The sequence below is a fragment of the Dermacentor andersoni genome, chromosome 1, assembly GCF_023375885.2.
Source record: "Dermacentor andersoni chromosome 1, qqDerAnde1_hic_scaffold, whole genome shotgun sequence".
Lineage (NCBI taxonomy): Eukaryota > Metazoa > Arthropoda > Arachnida > Ixodida > Ixodidae > Dermacentor > Dermacentor andersoni.
Genome location: NC_092814.1, coordinates 60,646,762 through 60,665,533, shown reverse-complemented (window position 1 = coordinate 60,665,533; position 18,772 = coordinate 60,646,762). Strand labels below are relative to the sequence as shown.

The window sequence follows — 18,772 nt, the reverse complement described above, 5'->3', positions numbered from 1 at the left end:
CTTGACGATTTGCGCCTTACAGGGGCAGCAGTGATTCTTTGCACGCGAGCGACATTACTTTCCACACCGTTAAGGGCGTTGTCGCTAACTTGTTGCGTTACATTTGTATGAGTGTTGACCACCAAGTCCCGTGACGCAGTTATGCGCGTGTGTTGTGCATTTGGTGGCTTGCAGGGGTGCCATGTTGCCAGCGTTTACTGAAGAGCGTGATGAAAAATGGGTGGGAGCCTCTCGTGCTGTTCGGCGCCGAGCCCCAGGCCCCACCGTAAGAAGGACAGTGCCGACCCTCCTCACTCCGAGGAGAGTGCCTCAAATCTGCAGCACATCAGTGAAAGGGAACCTGAAGGTCAGCATTTTGCACCCCTAGACCTGTTACATGCGAAAGCTATGTAGTAAAAGCGGTATCATAAATATGACAACATATTGGAAGAACTGCACTGCAAGCTGGGTGGAAATGAGTGCATCATTACGGACAGAGCTCTAAATAATTAGAGATGTTTGCAGTAACGGCCAAGAAAGTTGTTGCCAAGTGCTTCAGATTGCTGGGAAATTTGAGGTGCATTTTATTGTCATAGCAGCAGGGAGAGAAAGTCCACTACATTAAAAGGATAGATGTTAGCTTAAATGATTGTGTTCATAAGAAACACTTGTTTCCAATTGTGTGTGCAATCGATTTCTTGAACTTGAACTTGAGGTGCTTGTGGTGCTTGTGGCTCAACTTGGAGGCATCATGGATTGCTTGCTTCGTTCATATAATCTCTATTTGGCAGCTGTTCATTATGCCTGTAACGACAATGCCACAGCATTGTTGTGGGTGCTATAATGAGTCACTACTAGCGTAATCGGAGGAACTGCTACTGTGTGCATAGCACTAAACATTGCACCATGAAGTGTAGTATTTAGTGGTAAAGATACTGGTGCGAAATGCAGGCTTGCTGGAACTAGACTGTTTGTATTAATTTATACATTTTAAGGGATCATTAGCATTAGAAAAATATTTGCATAGCTCTGCAGATTGTGCATTCCTGCCTTTCGAGACAGTTTGTACCCTCAAGCTGGTACTAGCTTTGTACTGTGAAGTTTGGATGTTTTAAAGTATCATAACATATGGGAAAGCAGCTCATACTTAAAAAATAAAGTATTTTGTAACTTATATCCATACATATTTGTGTATTGCAGCTTAACAAATGCATTTGGATGCTTTGTTAATATTTATGATGCTTGATTCTGCACCAAATGTTTATAAGTGACCTGTTCAGCTGTACCTTATTAGGGTCCATTTCTTACAGATATTTTTACACAGATGCAGTGTACAAGCTGGTTTCTTTCTTTCTTTTCGTTTTCTTTTCTCTTTCAGATTTTGATCAGGACCCTTCAACACACCCAACAGCTGGCCCACTTTTTATGCAGAGATCAAAAAGTGATGTCAGAAGTATGAATGCCATTACTATTTCCTAAGTAACTGTTTTTGGTCATGTATGTGTGTTTAACTGTGTAACCTTTTCTCTAATTCCTCATGCTTGTTTTTTCTAGATTGCAAGGAGAAGAGAAGAAGTCAAATTAACGTATGTATCCACTGATAACATTAGTGCTCAGTACTTCTACTAATTTGCTTGCTCAACATATGTCCTTAAAGGAAAGAAACAAATTATTACAGTGCTATTTTTTAGACTTTAGAGCATCAGTTTGCTCTTTGCTGGAATTTCAGCAAAGAGGATGCTGGTACATTGGTTTCAAAATAGCTATTTTTTAGGTCGTGTGACTTTGAAAAGAAGATATGCTGGAAAAAAAATCGCTGCTTCTAATAGCACTTCGGTTCATTCAGCTTTATAGATTTCTATATAGAAAGCATGAGTCATGAACATTTTATAGAAAAAATATTGTTGAAAGTTTTCTGCAGCTAATGATGGCAAGATTGTTGAGGATTGCCGTTAAAGACCAACTGCAACTAAATCTTAGCCCACGTAAAAGGCCTAGTTCAGATAGTGTAAATTTAGACCAGCCTCTGTGTTAAATCTTACATTTGAAATATGAACGAATGCGTTGCAAAAAGTTTGCAAAAGTAAATAATACTGAAACTGGGAAAAAGAATGTCGCCATTATTGACCCCCGGAAGTGCTCATGATTCTTAGCGCTCCTCCTCAGCATGACCCGAGGTTAGGCTTCGTCTGCAACGTACTGAAAAATCTTGGAGGCGAAGTACTGGGACTTCAGTCATGCCGCTAACCACCAGGTGCTCGCATTGTCTGGTTAGGTGCTGTTTAAAGGCTGCTAATAAGAAAATTAGATACTTGCCAGCTGGGCAGTTTTGGCATGATTACTTTAGTGTATATGCTACTCGTTTATTACCAATTTAACGTAAGTGAAGTTTCATTGCAGTTGGCCTTTAATGTCTGCAGTTACAGCTGGTCTGGTAAATGGAAGTTGCAGATGGCTGGCAGTATTTTTTCGCTGGTAATATTTAATGCGGCCCTCAATATTCGTGAGATGCAGTTTAGGAGCTTCCTCATGTTTTGCTGAATGCTGTATAAAAGAATGTCTTTCTTGGTCTCTGTATACCTTCTGTGGAACAAGTTTTTGTATTCTGCGAACGTGGCCAGTATTGTACAACTGCTTTTTCATTGCTATTGTGTTTGGGTGCAGGTGCATTCTCTCGGACTACATTTTTTTTTTGCCCACAAGGCACAGTCTGAGGGGCACCACCTTTGAGGGCTCGGGACTCGTTTAAATATTGGAATTCTTTAATGCGGTCTGATGTCATCGTATGTGGATGTTACTGGTGTCCATGGTGGTGCTTGTAATGGCAAACCTTTGTTCTCATGGTCATGACTTATTTCACACTTGAGTCTGAAAATTACACCTAATGTTAGGCAAAATAGAAGCAAGTGAAGTGAGAGGCACTCATGGGTGTTATTGCACGTTGCATATTAATAACAGTGCAGTGCAAGAACACTCATGTGCTGAGCATTGAGTGCAATTTTAAAGAACCTCGTGTGGTCAAAACTAATCTGGAGCCTTTCATAGCTCTATGTTGGTTTTTGGATGTTAAAATTTGATCACTCACAAGGGTGGCGGATTGTGCTAGTTGGTTTTCCATACTGATAAGCGGAAAAAGAACTTGTCCTTGTTTTTTTCTAGTCCTTCGAGCTTGTTTCGTGCTGCATCACTTGTTAGCTTATCACTCGGTCATTTGTTGCATTATTGCAAGAAACTATAAAAACTAGTTCACTCTTTCCTTACCATGGGGAAAAAATGGCCCTTTTTTAAAGTCTTCAGTAAAGATCGCTTATTGAAAACACCATCAGGCTTGCAGTAACATGGTATATATATCAATAGAAACTTCATGAAATCTACTTTCCAAAAATATAACTTTCAAAAACACATTTAGGGTGTAGTATGTAATATAATTTGTGAAATATGAACTTTACGGAGAAGTACCGTAAATGTTTACAATGTTCCGAATTATTTACTGTTGGGCAGTTTAGTGCATCATATTGTGTCATTGAGCAGAATAAAGATGGAAAGAAACAATGTTGTGCTGATTACATAAAAATAATAAAAGGTATTCTGAAGTATATAAAAAAAACCTTTGCTTCAAGTTTCTACTGCTGATAAATTTTCAATGTTCTAGCTCATAAGCGATGTATGCTTGTCTTTCATTTTTTTTTTTTTTTTTTCCTAGTGGAAACCGTCACTTTCCAGCAGGTGGCACAAATATTGGACAAAGCATCACAGTATGCTGGGATGCAGGCAGCACATCTCCACTATATTTATTTATTTATTTAGTTATTTATTTATTTATTTATTTATTTATTTCAGAATTACTGCCAGCCTTCACAGAAGGCCTTAGGCAGGAGTGGGGCATACATAGTAAAAGAGCAAAAATGCATAACATAAAAAAGAGCCGGCTTAACAATACGTGAATCAAGTGAAAGAATACATATAGAAGAAGCAAGAACCAGCCTATCAAGATGTGAATGAAGGAAATAACAGAATTGGACATGATCAGCCTGCTCGTGGAGTTGGCCTGTGGCCAAAAAAAGTGGGTTGACCGACCTGCACATTGGTACATTGTTCGTACAGTAAATGGGATAACAATGTTAAAAAAATAATAAGAGAGCACATACATCTGAAGCCAAATGCACAAAAATAATGAGCACTATAGGAGCACCACAGGTGAAGAGGTTAAAAACGGCGGTTAAATTTGATACAAGCACTCTAAAATCAGCCATTCCGCATTGCGGTAAAGAAATAAAAAAAAAGTATTATAGGAGTATATAAAAGAACATGGAGAAAATAAAAGCAGACATATTAAAGAACATGGACAAAAAACGCTACGCTTCACACGCAAGCCAATTAAACATGGCATCTCGATTTTGATAAAAGACCTTCGACAGTCGGGCATTCTGCAGTATCGACAGGAAGTGCATTCCACTCACTGTCTGTTCTAGGAAAGAAAGAATTCTTAAAAGTGTTGGTTTTATAAGTCTATTCTTTAGCGTAATCCGCCGAATAACAGGTTCAATAATAAGCCATCGTTTATTTCCAGTTTTTTATGGCACAGAAGATGCATGTACTTGAGTCGTTCATGAAAGCGTCGTAACTGTAAAGGATCTAACTTAGCTTTTTGTACGAAAGTAGTTGCCAAAGTGCGCGAACTGTATGAACTATATAAGAATCTGACTGATTTTTCTTGGATATTTTCGAGTTTGTTAATATTGGTCTTAGTATAAGGGTCCTATACAACCGAAGCATATTCAAGTAGTGGCCTGATGAAGGTCTTGTTACACAGAAGTTTTATCTCTTGAGTGGACTGCTCTAGGGTTCTGTAGAGACACTGTAAGTAAGATATATAATACTGCAAACATTAGTATAACATCTGTCAGCCAGTACAAGAAATTATTCAGCCGTCAATAGGCAGAGAAAACTCTGCTAACAGCTGGCGAATGTTGATGCTGGTTTTGCTGGTCTCCATTGTCCGAATTAAAATTCCATAATCTTATATCTCCAGGCTTCCTGTTACTAGTAGCAGCCAAACAATCATTTGAGCGTGCAACAGAATTGCCTCACCGATGTCATCCATGCGAGGGTCCAACTACTGAACCACCATCTTTATCATCACAAGGCGCGAACTTTTGTGTGCTTGTTAAACACGGCTGCCACGTGTCAAACTACTCAGAAAATGAAAGATTACTTCTTAGACTATGTTTTAGTCCACCAGGAGCTTTGAAATTAGGCGCAGTGCTCGCAAGTCAATCATGGCCCACGTTCACCGGCCATGGTAAATAAACAAAATGCTGAGACATTTTATAGCTGTAAGTATCCGCCCGACCTTCTTGTTGTATTTTATAATGGAACTCATGCCATAGTCGGCACGCACGTGAATCGGTGAGGAACAGTTATCTCATTCCTTACTATATTCAGAAGGGCCCTTTTTCGAAGGCTTTATTATTGACTTCTATTGAATATATGATCATGGTTATAAAATTTTATATATTGAAATAAATCTGAAAAAACAATATTTCCAAAGATATTTCGAAGGTACAGGAAATGCTTACAATTTTACACTAAAAAAAAATATAGATGCATGGAGCATGAGCCAACGCACATGTTGGAATCAATGTGAAGCAAAGCTCTTGTGAAGTGATTAATAAAATGCTATAAATTTGCCCATTTCATTGCTGTGCCTTTTGCGTAATGGAAACGCCTATGCATGTGCTTTCGTGCACCTGTGCTACGCAATGCGACAAATCGTATATTGGCGAATATTTCTTCATTTCTTGTTTATTTTAAATTTACTGGCCACTTCATGGCCGATCCTCGTTGTGGGTACGTGCCATTGTATGGAAATCATTATCATCATAATCAACATGCAGACGTGCTCTCTGGCAGATCTCCTGATATGGGTATGTGCCATAGTTAGTATGGAAATCATAATCATCGACAGGATGTGGTGATAATTTCAAAGAGCTAGTTGGTGGCATGATTTGTACTGCCTGCTTCTTGGCCAGTCCCCCCCAATGTAGGTATGTGCCATAGTAAGGAAATGATAATCATCATCAACATGTGGCAATAATCTCAAAGTGCTAGTTGGTGTTTGAATACGAGAAGTAGAAGTATACATGCGATTGTGGCCTAATGGTTAGAGCATCGGGCTGCTGCTCTGCGGGGCTGAAGTTCGAATCATGCCACTGGACGCTGCTGTTATTATTTTTCTATGGGTAAAGAAGAATCTACTTGGTGAGAGCCTGACCAGCAACCGACCGTCACACCAACTGACCCAGGTGAAACCATGGGATAGCAGGCAAAAAAAAAAGATTATTATGAAATATACAAAATGTTTTCACCTTTATTGCCCACAGTATATGAAAGTAAATATTCTAGCTTATCTGGAATGTGAGCAACAAGAAATACTTTCCGCCTAGTGGAAACTGATTCTTTTTGATAGGTGTCACAAATTTGGGCAAAACATCACACTCCGCTGGGCTCATGGTAGCAAGTCTCCGCTAAATGCTGTACAGATGGTGTAAGACTTTAATGTTTCCAACATCGCTACAACACCTTAGTTGGCAGAAAAATCAGCGAGTCATCAACAGGCAAAAAACAAAACTCGCTGCCAAATAGCTAACATCATTGCAGGCTGGTTTTGCAGATTTATATTGTCCTAAATAAGCTCCTATGGTCTGACACCATACTCGGACTCGCTGCTGCTTGTAGCATCCAAGCAATCATCTGAGGACGCATCAGAATTGCAAGGGCAACGTCATTCTTGTGAAGGCTCGGCGCTCGCCTGCCAGAGTGTGATTACTGGTTGCATACCTCTTCATGCTCGCTAAAGATTCCCTCCGTATGGCAGGAAATTACTCTACCCAGACAACAAAAGTCTACTCCTTAGACATTGTAGATTACGCAGCACGTTCAGGAACCAGGAGCTTTGAAATCGAACACAATGTTTTCAAGTTGCCTGTGACCCATGTTCAGTGTTCGTGGTAAGCAGATAGTTGCTGTAATTAAATAAAAGTGCAGTTCATTTTGTGTCACCATTATTTTTATCAGATATAACAGTATACCAAAGATACTCTTTGTTGCTGCACACTTTGTTTCTATTGATGTTTGAGTTCTTGGGTTGATGTAAGCATCTCTAGTGAAAGGACCTATTTTGTTCAGACCAATTTTGTTCAGAAAATCGTGTTTTGCTATCATTCCTTATGCTGAACTGTTAATAAACACAAGTTAGCAAGTTGTTTGCCCTATTTAAACTAAAAAGGAATCGGAGTTTGAAAAAACAAACACTGTTTGTGTCTAAGGTCATTTATTGATTTGTCATTTTGAATATTGTATCTGTTAAAGGGGCATTGCAACACTTTTTGAGCGCAGTAAGAAAATGTTAGCGATCCGTAGATAATGCTGCCTTGAACATGTGAATCAAATACATACCTGCAAACATTTACAATTTTATCGTAAAATGCCAGATATTTAGAGCTTGTTTGTGATTGTGTTATTGACACCAATAAATTTAAGATTTTCTTATTTGCCTCCAGTTTAGGGCAAAACTAACTTCAAAAGGGAACAGTTGCTCATAAATTTGTCAGAGCCTGAATTTTTGGACCCGCTCAATTATTTGTATTTGCCTGCAACAGCACTGCTCGCTCATCATAATAATGTAAAATGGGAACCGAAATTTCAGCTGTTGTTACGTGATTATTTAGTAAAATTCATAAACATTTGGGTTTGTGGCGCACAATTTTTACTGCAATTATGGAGGAGAGAGCGCATTTGCACAGAGACCTATAAAACAAAGTCCGAATTTTTAATAAACAGTCAACATCTTAAGTGAACAATTTTTAGTATCTTTTGCCAGATTTTAGCATTTTTTGGCTTCAACTATACTACAGGTATTCAAATTTTAAGGTTGGCAGGTTCGCATATATTCTGCTGCATGTAGCGAGCCCGCAGCCTTGCATAGGAGAATGCTGCCTTTCTCCTGCAGCTTTTGAGGCTCCCTCTATTATGCCCTGCCTATGATATCAGAGACCTGGGACATCAACTATGGTGCGGTAATTCATGAGTTACTCCACATGTTCACATTCCTCCAATTTTCTGGCAACTGGCCCATTCTGTCTCTGCTCCTTTGGCACGCTCCTGCACCTTTTGTCAGATGCCTGCCTTTAAGGGTCACCATAAGTGTACCACCTAAAGAAGAAAAAGTAAGAAAGGAGCAGTAAGCAGGGCATTGCTATCATTGTTGCCTTAGTTGAGAGGAAACAAACAGGAAAATGTGAAAGTATACATTGTGCTCTTTATATGTACATTATTATAAGATCTTTTTAAACATTGCTGAAAGAACACTTTTATTGAAAGGTATTGCACTCACTCCAGTGTGTTCTCAGTTTTGAAGAAAAGGTGTTGCAGGGCCCCTAATGTTACTCAAAGTGAGCATGACAGCAGACGACAGCACATACCTTTGATTTTAGTGTTTTCTTTTTCTTCTCTATGTTTTAAAAGTGTAAAAGCTGAGTTAGTGCACTTGTAGCTAAATTCACCAAGGTAAAACCACCGCGAAGGATTTTGTCCCTGGAAATAAATTTGGTTGGATCAAATGTCGTTATTTTTAAAGTTTGCCAGATGTATACTATCAGCTTTAAAAGTTACGAGGTGCAAAACATCCTATGAATACTTCCGAAGTTCGAACATTCAACCTGAAATTAAGAGGTGCAGTCGGCACTAGTGTATGCGACCAGCACTACATTCCACTGTTTCACAGGCTGTATGCTGAAACTGCGCAATTGTTTTTGTATATATATATATAAACCTGTGCCACAAATATTCGGAGTTAATATTGCTTTGTAGCCGCCTGTACCTTCACCCGATTGTGTAAATTCATGTTGCAGCTGCAGGAGAAGGCCCCTCTGAAGAAGTCCAACTCGTGCTCAACCATCTACTTGGATGACAGTACTGTAAGCCAGCCCAACTTGCGCTGCACCATCAAGTGTGTCACGCTGGCCATCTACTACCATATCCGTGATCGGGGTGGCCAGCAGCGCACCATTGACATCTTTGATGAACGGCTGCACCCACTGAGCAAGGAGCCTCCAGAGATGCGTGACCCTGACCACCGGACCATTTACCGCTTTGTGCGCACCCTCTTCAATGCAGCCCAGCTGAGTGCAGAGTGTGCCATCATCACACTCGTGTACCTCGAGCGTCTGCTCACCTATGCTGAGATGGACATTTCTCCCTGCAGCTGGCGGCGGGTTGTCCTCGGTGCTGTTCTGCTTGCCTCCAAGGTGACCTCCTCATTCTTCTTTCCATCTGCACTGGTGGGCTTGATATTGGTTTTCCCATTTCTTGTTGCTTATGCTCAGTGACAACCAAGAATTCAGTAGAAGTTCCATCCAGAAAACTCCACTGCATCTGTTCTCTGTGCCTCCGCACTCCAAATTTTATCAAGGAACTTGTTTTGAAAGTAGTTTGTCTTCACCGCGACATCACACATCACTGAAATGAGCGAACCTAATTGGCTAGTGCATCTATACAAGTTCTCTTTAAGTTGAAAAGTGCTGTTTTCCATTGTATTCTTAGGTTGTCACCCACTGTAGTGAGCATTATGGAACTTTCTTAGGTTGTGAAGTTTGCTTTCCTGTGTATGTAGCTCTTTTGCTCTGCTTATCACAGCAATGCAGCGAAAGATACTAGATGCAAAATGCTCATGACAGTTTCACGAGTCAGGCACACATTTGCTGCTTCAAAACTTGGATGTCCTGTCATAGTGCTCCACCTTGTGGGAAAGCTGGCATAAATTGGTAGAGACACAAAAGTTTTGTTCCACCTTTTATGAATTTGGGTCAGTACTCCTTTAATAGTTAAAGAAAGTTACATATTCTTTCACTATCAATAGAGAGCTCATCTGGACACGGCCTGAATAAGTGACCACAGTGAAACACAGCATAGCCTCTGCCTGTTGCGTGCTGTACAGTGAAGTATGCCCATACCAAGAAGCCCAAGTATGTACCCTATGTGATATTGTAATGACATCTTTGGATGGTCGCTGTGATCCGCCAAATCTGATCGGACCAATTCCAGATGTACTCTGGGTCCAAGTAGGAGATATCTTGCGCTAACCAAACAGCTGGTTGCTTTTCGAAGGAGTGAAAGTGAAGGATTGAAAAGCTGAGTTGGAACTTCCGGTAACATGTTCAGTGCCGCCGCCAGTTACGTTTAGATGCGAAACATAACGGTGACGGTGGCATACATGGATGATAATCGTCTTTGGTTGATTATGACCAATGTAGGAAGTGAACAGAGGGACAGGAAAGAACGCTCTTTCCTATTCCTTCTCTCACTTTCTACATCGGCAATCACGCTGCTAAGCAAAGATACTGCATTACCAAGATGCCCATTCTTCCACCTTTGTGATAATTGTCATCATCACCTGGTAAGTGATAACTTTGTAATAGTGGTTAGACGGTAAAAAATGGTCACTGAAAAAAGGATAATGTACATGTGTCAATCTATTCATTAGTTCGTTATAACCTGTTTTGTTGTAACAATGTTTGACGTTAATGCTTACTGGTATTTGCTTGGAAGAGCATCGTTCACAAGTTTATATTTCAGAGTCTGTAGGCTTGTGCTATATGCAGCGTCTGTTATGCCTTGTTGTTTGTTTTTGTTTGATCACCATTGTGATTTTCAGTAGCCATGTACAGTACACTTCTGATCACCCGTTCAAACAGGAAGAGCTGTGTTGCTATTGCCGCAAACATTTTAGAAAATGCAGGTATTTTTTTTCGTGGCGCTAAGGCAAATGGCTTTCAAAGCTTACCTATAGATTTAGAGGCAAGTGAAACAGCAAAGGACAAAGAATTGCAGTTGAAAAGAATATGTACAGTACTTGCCCTTCCAGTTTGCCTCATGTATTGTTTACAACTTTTGAGAGACGTTAGTTGCAAGCACTTGCTTTTAACCGTGTGTTTGAGAACTGGCTACAGAGGCACTACACCTTGCTGACAGAGGTAGAGCCCCAGCTAAACCACACTGGCCGCACCAATCATGCATTGCTAGGTGCATACATGGTTGGGTGCATGGAAAGGTCATTCCTTATAAATCCACCTTGTGACCTTTATGGAGGTGTAGCATTCAAACTGCAGTGCACGGTAATAAGAAGAGGTCATTGCTGAGGAATGAAGTGGCTAGGTACCAAGTGATATCCATGCAGATCGTGACAATGAGGGAGTATTGGTCACAAAATGAGGTCTTGAATGATGTGCAATGATGTAAAGGCTTAATAACTAGTATTGTAGGTGGGAAGGTACAAGATTTTATTATATTGATGTTTCTCATGGTGTATTAACATTTGGGGAAACATTAAAACATTTTTGGACCTTTCACTTTCTTTGTATCAGTATAGATTCAAGTGAATGTGGTAATGCATGCCAGTTCTTGAGCTAAATAGTCTTTGCATGCTTCATTAAAGCTTTGTCAGCTATCTGTACTGGTCTAAAATGACTATTTTGAGCGTCCAGTGCTACGCCTTTGTTGTTTTTTGACCAAAACAGTCACTTTTGTGGTTTGACTGAACGAACTAAACACAACTCCTGTTACTGTATAGTATTCACATGTAAAAGCTACACTTTCTTCCTTTAACTTCAGGTCTGAAGTTATCTGGTGTGTCCCATGCATGAGTAAAAAGTAGAGGTGGGCAAATATCAACTTTTCAAATACGAATAGTAAGTATCGAATAACCAGTAGTCAAATGCAGATGCATATATTTACAGCAGGAATATATTTATTTCGATATGATTAGGTACCATGCTTGTACTGACTAGTGCAAAAAATGACATCCGGGACAAAGGATCAGTTTATACACAAGATTACTGTTATGAAAAAAGGAATAGCTTTTCAACAACTTCAGAGCCTGCTTGCAAACAAGCTTACCAACAAAGAATGGCTGCTGTATAACTAGCTTTACAACCATGCTAAGTGAATAGTTACTAAAAAAATCTGAAGTTGTGGGGAAAAAAAAAGAAAGCTGCTGAATTACTTGTGTGCCGTAAACATGTAAAAAGGCCCATTGCAAGAAAACATCACAGGTTGTAGCATAAAAGATAAAACTGCTGCAAGACAGCGCCAATAATACTGCAAACCTCTCCTTTAATTGCGTATCAATGAAAGAACACTGCTACATAATTAGACTGCCAAAAACACTAAATGAGTCTACAAGCAAAAATTAATGGCTGTCATGTAGGCTTCTGCCACAAAACTAAAAATAAAGCTTGCGTTACCAATTTTGTTTCTGCATTGCTTTGAAAACTTTTGTTGTGTCACTTTTTATAATTGGTGAGATTGTTTAAGCTGACAGAGAACAGTAACCTGACTTAAACATGCGGTTGTTACAAAATGTTTGTTAGTTTCAAATATTCAAGAATGCCAAATAGTTCCTTCTTGAATACGAATATGAATATAGTTAGTGTGTTGTATTCGATTTTTATTTGAAACTTCAAATATTCATCCACCCCTGGTAAATAAATGTATACTAGTATCTGTTTTGAAAAAATGATCTTCTTGCTACTGTATGCAACAATTTTGAGAAACCTTTATTTTAGTTTAATTTATCACGTTCATCATCGTCGGCACGTAACTAAAGAGCTGAAGCATTTGGTGTCTGGCCAACCGGGAGTGCTCTGTTCAAAGGTGAAGCTGTCTTCTCATGTCTCATTTTAACTTGGGACTTTGTACCATGCAAAAGGTTGGAGTGAAAAAGTTACCGGAGTTTTCACACTAAATTTGAACAGAGTGTTACAATTGTGCTTGCATACGTTTCAGCTGGCAAGTGAGTGACGAAAACCCACTGCAAATATGTACACAGGAAGCATGAAACATCTCTGTGCATGGCGTGTACCAGCACAGACACTCAGGGTAGTTGCAGCTGCGGGAACTGCCCATGGAAAGCAGCACAAGTTGCATGAATGCATAAATACAGGGGGAAAGTGCGATATTTTCAGCCAGGGTGAAAAAATTTTGTGACAGTGCTGATGCTTAGCCTATAAGGCTCCGTTTACTAGACTAAGAACTGTAGAAGCAATAAACAGACTTGTAGCGACTGCCCGTCACTCCGCTGTTGCCTCGCCGTTGGGGTCATTGCCCCTTGCTCTTTATTGGAACTGAGGTGGCTGTCTGACTGGGGCGCCACCACTGCTACTCAGCAAACCTGCTTTTAATCTCGAATAAAGCCAGTCGACTCTCTGTTCTCAACCTGTCAAAACGTGTATTACTTGCCTCCGCTAAACCGAGCTCAGAACAAGTGGTGACCCAGGACATTTATGTCTTTTTTTTTTTTTTTTTTTCGAACACTATCCATGGACGGCGCTGCTCCTACTCCTGCTGACAGAGACGAAGCTATGGTCATGTCTCCTGTCATTGCCGCAGAGCTTCAGCTTTCCAGCTTTTGGCCCAAGAATCCTCGAGTTAGCTTTATGCAAATAGAGGCCCGTTTTCAACACCAGCGCATCACTTCAGAGACAGCATGGTACCTCCACCTCGTTGCCACGCTACCCTCCGACATCGCCGATGTCATAGACGACTTGCTAGCGGGTATGCCTTCAACCACAGCATACGACGTCCTGAAATGCACGATCCTGCAGCGCCTCGAGCCATTGCAACAAAGTAGGCTCCAATAGCTTCTCTCTGAGGAACTTGGCGACCAACAACTGTCACAACTCCTGCACCGGTGCTTCAGTTGCTGGGTGGCCACTCTGCAAACCAGAGCCAGCTTCCAATTTTGTACGAGCTGTTCTTGCGGTGCCTCCTCCAGTCCGCACACATGGTGCTGGCAGGTTCGGACGAGACGAGTCTCGATCGGCTAACTGTGCCCGCTGACCGCATATGCGAATGCTCGTCTGTGGCACAGCTACCTGTCGCCACTGTGAGAGTCTCAGAGCCAGGAGAATGACTTTCGCGCCTGGAGGAAACATGCGACCACCTTACCAGTCCACTGGAGAAGCAGACGACGGATGACAATATTGGTGACCATATCCAGCATAACCATTCCGCCTTCACAATCTTGCACCGCACCTAGAGACTCGCCGCGGCAGTTGTGCTGCTACCACCATTGCTTTCGTGAACAAGCAAGTCGCTGCACCCAGCCCTGTTCATGGATGGGAAACGCACCGTTAATGGCAGCTGCAGTCGTTCATGGCAGCATGCGACATTGGCCTTTGCACAAGCCTCCTTGTCAACACCGGAACTGAGCTGTCTGTTGTTCCCGCCGTGGCTGCAGATCACCAACGCTGCACGTAGTGAACAACACTGCCATCGCGTCGTCTGGGCTCCGGTCAATAACGCTAGACATTGGCGCTTGCACAGATGGGTGTTTGTGATCACCGATGTCAGCTTTGCCATACTGGGAGCGGATTTCCTCAGCCATTCCAACCTAGATGCGAGTGTTTGCGATCAGCACCTAAAGGATAACACCATATCCCTTGACATACTTGGTCTGCAGTCCAACCTCACCTCACCTGGCATCCGTACGTTTCGGTCGGTTTCAATGTACGACAAGGTACTTGCTGAGTACCCGCAACTCACGAAGACCCGAAACAATGCGCTGCCCTTCAAACACAACGTGATACATCATATCACCACCACCGGTCCACCCTCAGGGTGTCTACCAACCGGGAATTCACAGGGATTTTGAGTAGTCTGGAAAACTCAAGGAAAACTCGAGCAATTTGTGCCTCTATTAGCTGTAGTTTTATTGAAGGGTCGAAAGTCGCCGTAATATGGCTCGAGTAACAGACAGGAATTGCAATGAACTGTCTTTGATTGTCTGTCGTTGGCTGGATGAGTTGCCAGTGTACAGTCAATGACTGACTTTCTGGATTCCCGATAATTTGGACGGCTTCGCGGCACAACCACGTACTCCATAGAGTCAATGTATGAGAACGTCAGAAATTTCAGACGCAAGAACTCTTCGGTGTCAGATTTTCCGGAAGTTTTGCCGTGACCCCAGGTCTGAAACGGCAGTAATCAAAGCCACCCCCGCTGCCATTTTTATTACCTCACCGCCTCGAACTGGCGCTCTCGCATGCAGATCCGCTGGCAGCCGTAGCCACCACTGCGGCACCGCTAGGCCTAGCTGCTTCGACGTTTGCTATGAAGCTTCTTGCCGTTGGGTGCCGTGTTTTTTAGTGAAAGAATTCGCTGCTATCAGCAATGACACAGACTCCGCCTTTGTGGTCCTCACGATTGGCTTAGAAGCTTAAAAAGCACGGTGCATTGCATAACGCCAGTTCCCGAAAGTCAGCTTCGCCTCCGTACAGAAATGTTACTTGGTGAAGCATACGCAAAAGTATTGCAGTGAAGCATAACAAGCGTGGGAAAGGGCTAGTGCCACGGGACACGGTATGTATTCCTTAATTATACATGCGTTCACCCAGTATTTCCTTTCGCAGTAAGAGCACCGATATGCCTAATATGTGTACCGACAGGCCTTCAAGGCGTTTTTGAATGTGCCTGTGGCGGTTTGAGCCCTTTAAGGGCAATAAATGACATGCATTTGTTCTTTTCCAACTGGCCGATTTTTCGGAAATTTTCACGGCCCCTAGGGAGTTCGAAAAATAGGACGTGGACTGTGCACCTGACCAAGAAGTTGCTTTGTATAGTCCATGGGGCAAACGAGTGGCGGAAGGAGGCCAAGAACAGAAAGGACCTATGTATTGAGGAATCAACGGGAAAGGAAGCGTGCTGCCGCTGTTTTGAAGGAGCTTGAGCTAAAAGAAACAGTGTTGGCTGATGCCGAGATGCAGGTGTCCCCCATCCAAACCAAAATAAACTCTTTAAAGCAGTGAAACACAACTCTGAGGCGTCGTGCGCCAGCTGAGAGTATGTCAAGACAGTTGAGGTTGACTTACGAGCTGTTGAGAGAGAATCTCAATTGTGACAAAGTTCGGGCCTCATACCACTGAGCTTGCTATCAGTTGACAGAAATAGCTCATATTCGAAAATATTTGCTTCTGTATGCATCTCCTTTTTATTCGTATTTGAGAATGTTCGACTCGATTTGCAATTTTTTTCGAAGACATTTTATTTGCTGTGCATTTTACTAACCCCTCCCTTCTAGTCTCTTTTTTAATAACATAAACACTACTCCTTGGTATTCAAATTGGATTAAGTCGTTTTCTTTAAATTTGGAAATTTCAGCTTCATAGACACCCTGCCACCTGTGGCCACGCGCTCATGGAGGCTCGCAGGACAGAGGTTGGAAGTCGCCTGCCGTGAGTTCAAACACGTGCTTCAGCTCGGTGTTATTCGTCCTTCCTCCAGCAATTGGTCTTCACCGCTCCATCTGGTTCCAAAGCAGTACAGTGATGAATGGCGGCCTTGTAGTGATTACCGAGCTTTGGATGCCGTCACTACTCCGGATGATTATCCCCTTCCCCCATACATGACTTTGGCACTCGTCTCGCAGGAACCAAAATATACAGCAAGATCGATTTGATGAGCGCGTACCACCATATTCCTGTCAAACCCAGCGACATTTTGAAGACAGCAATCGCTACTCCATTTGGCCTATTCAAGTTTGTCCATATGCATTACGGTTTTAAGAATGCGGCGCCAACTTTTCAAAGGTTCATGGACGAGGTTACGCGTGGACTCCTGTTCATTTTCGTCAACCTCTACGACATTCTCGTTGCAAGTCGCATAGATGAAGACCACAAAGAGCGCCTTCACCTTCTATTTCAGTGACTCGATGAACATGGCCTGTTCCTAAAGCCCCAGAAATGCATTTTCGGAGTTGAAGCCCTGGATTTTCTCGGCCATCGCATTTCACCCCAAGGCATCAAGCAGGGTTCGTGCGGGTCCTTGAAACCCATGAAAACCCTTGAATTTGAAAAGATCGTTTTCAAGACCTTGAAAGTCCTGGAATTTCCGGAGATCCTTGAAAATCCTTGAATTTCCTAAATATTTATTTTTAATAAACTTCCAGTGATTGTATTCGAACAAATTTCAACCCTCCTGAATTCCTGCTGCGATTGTGTTTAAAAAAATGGGAATTCTTAGGCATTTTGAATTGTCTGGTAAAACTCACAGAATTTGTGCTTCAATCAGGGAAAATTGGCTGTCATTTTATTGAAAGGGAACGAAAGTCGTGACCTACTGCTGGCTCAAGTAAACGCGAGGACTCGTTACGAATTGTCTTTGACTCCGTGTCGTTGGCTGGAGGAGTTGCCTTGCACAGTCAGCAATGGATTTTCCGGACGCCCGATTTTTGTCAAATGCCCGATAGCGCGGACGGCTTTGAGGATGCACCACGCGTCCCATAGAGTCGATGTATAAGAACGTCTGTAATTTCAGATGCAAGAACCCTTCGCTGTCCGATTTTCCGGAGTTTTTGCGGCAACCGCAGGTCCCAAATGGCATAAATCAAAGCCATTACCGCCGTTTTGATTATCTCGCCGCCGCAAGTTAACCAGCGCTCTCGCATGCCGATCCGCTGGCAGCCGTAGCTACCACCGCGGCAACACAAGGCTTCGCTGCTTCGACGTTCGCTATTAAGGTTCTTGCCGTTCGGTGCCGTGTTTTTCATTGGAAGAATTCACTGCTGTCAGTAATCGCACCAACTCCACATCTGTAATCTTGGCGTATGGCTTCGAAGCTTAGAAGGCATGGTGCGTTGCATAATGCGAGTTCCCGAAAGGCAGCTGCGCCTCTGCACAGCGATGTTACGCAGTGAAGCTTAACAAGCGTTGGAAGGGGCAATTGTCACGGGACACAGTACGTCTTCCATAATTATACACGCATGTATAATTATGGCCCTGCGTGTGGTCCTTGAAAATCCACACACAGGACCTTGAAAGTCCTTAAAAACCCTTGAATTTTTGTCATATACACCAGCATGAACCCTGATCAAGCCACTGGAATCACGGGTGCAGGCAATTGAGGACTTCCCCTCACCAACCTCTTTCCAAAAGTTTCGCGAGTTTCTGGGGCTCATAAATTTTCACAGGCTCTTCATACCATCCTGCGTGCAAGTTCTTCAGCCACTTATCGACCTGTTGCGTCGCAACTCCAAACAAATGCTTACCTTCGACTGGTCCTCAGAGCATGAACGCTCCTTCCAGGAAGCCAATAAGCAGTTGGCGACTGCAGTGTTGCTGATTCATCCACTGCCCGACATGCCAACTCGCCTTATGGTAGGCGTGCCGTGCTAACCACAGCAGTAGGTGCAGTACTGCACCAGCACGATGGCACAGACTGGAGGCCGCTGGGCTTCTTCTCAAAGCACCTCAAACCTACAGGAGCTCACTGCAGCACCTTAGACAGGGAGAGTTGGCGATCTATTGCGCTGGCAGGCATTTCATTTTTTGTGTGTGTGTTTTTTTTCTTGAAGGTTGTTGCTTTTACATTCTGACCGACCACAAGCCATTAACCTTCGTTTTCAAGAACAACAGTTCCTCATGCTCAGAACATGAGCATTGGCAACTTTCCTTTATCTCCAAATTTTCTACTGACATCTGCTGTATTTCTGGGACCGAAAATCAGGCAGGTGACGCACTGTTGCGGATCGGTGCTGTGCCTGCTGGCCCTGTGGATTTCTAAGCTCTAGCCTCCACCCAGCAAAACGACCCTGAGCTGTGCCAATTATGTGAAAAAGGCTCATCACTTCAGCTTGCAGAAGTGCCGCTTCCCTACACAACATTGGTCACATGCGACACATCACAGGCAGTGCCTCGCCCATTCGTGCCTCATCAGTTTAGGCGGCCAATATTTGATTCAG

General features: G+C 42.6%; 1 protein-coding gene across 3 annotated transcripts in view; it reads left to right on the top strand.

The window, feature by feature from the left end:
* Positions 1-18,772, top strand: part of CycY (cyclin Y) — a 37,116-nt gene that overhangs the window by 1,169 nt on the left and 17,175 nt on the right. For all 3 annotated transcript variants that reach the window (XM_055061543.2, XM_050193577.3, XM_055061542.2), the window contains exons 2-5: positions 175-346; positions 1,358-1,432; positions 1,534-1,565; positions 8,892-9,287. In XM_055061543.2, coding sequence (XP_054917518.1) covers positions 217-346; positions 1,358-1,432; positions 1,534-1,565; positions 8,892-9,287 — 633 coding nt within the window. In that variant the 5' untranslated portion in view covers positions 175-216. The remainder of the gene's footprint in view (positions 1-174; positions 347-1,357; positions 1,433-1,533; positions 1,566-8,891; positions 9,288-18,772) is intronic.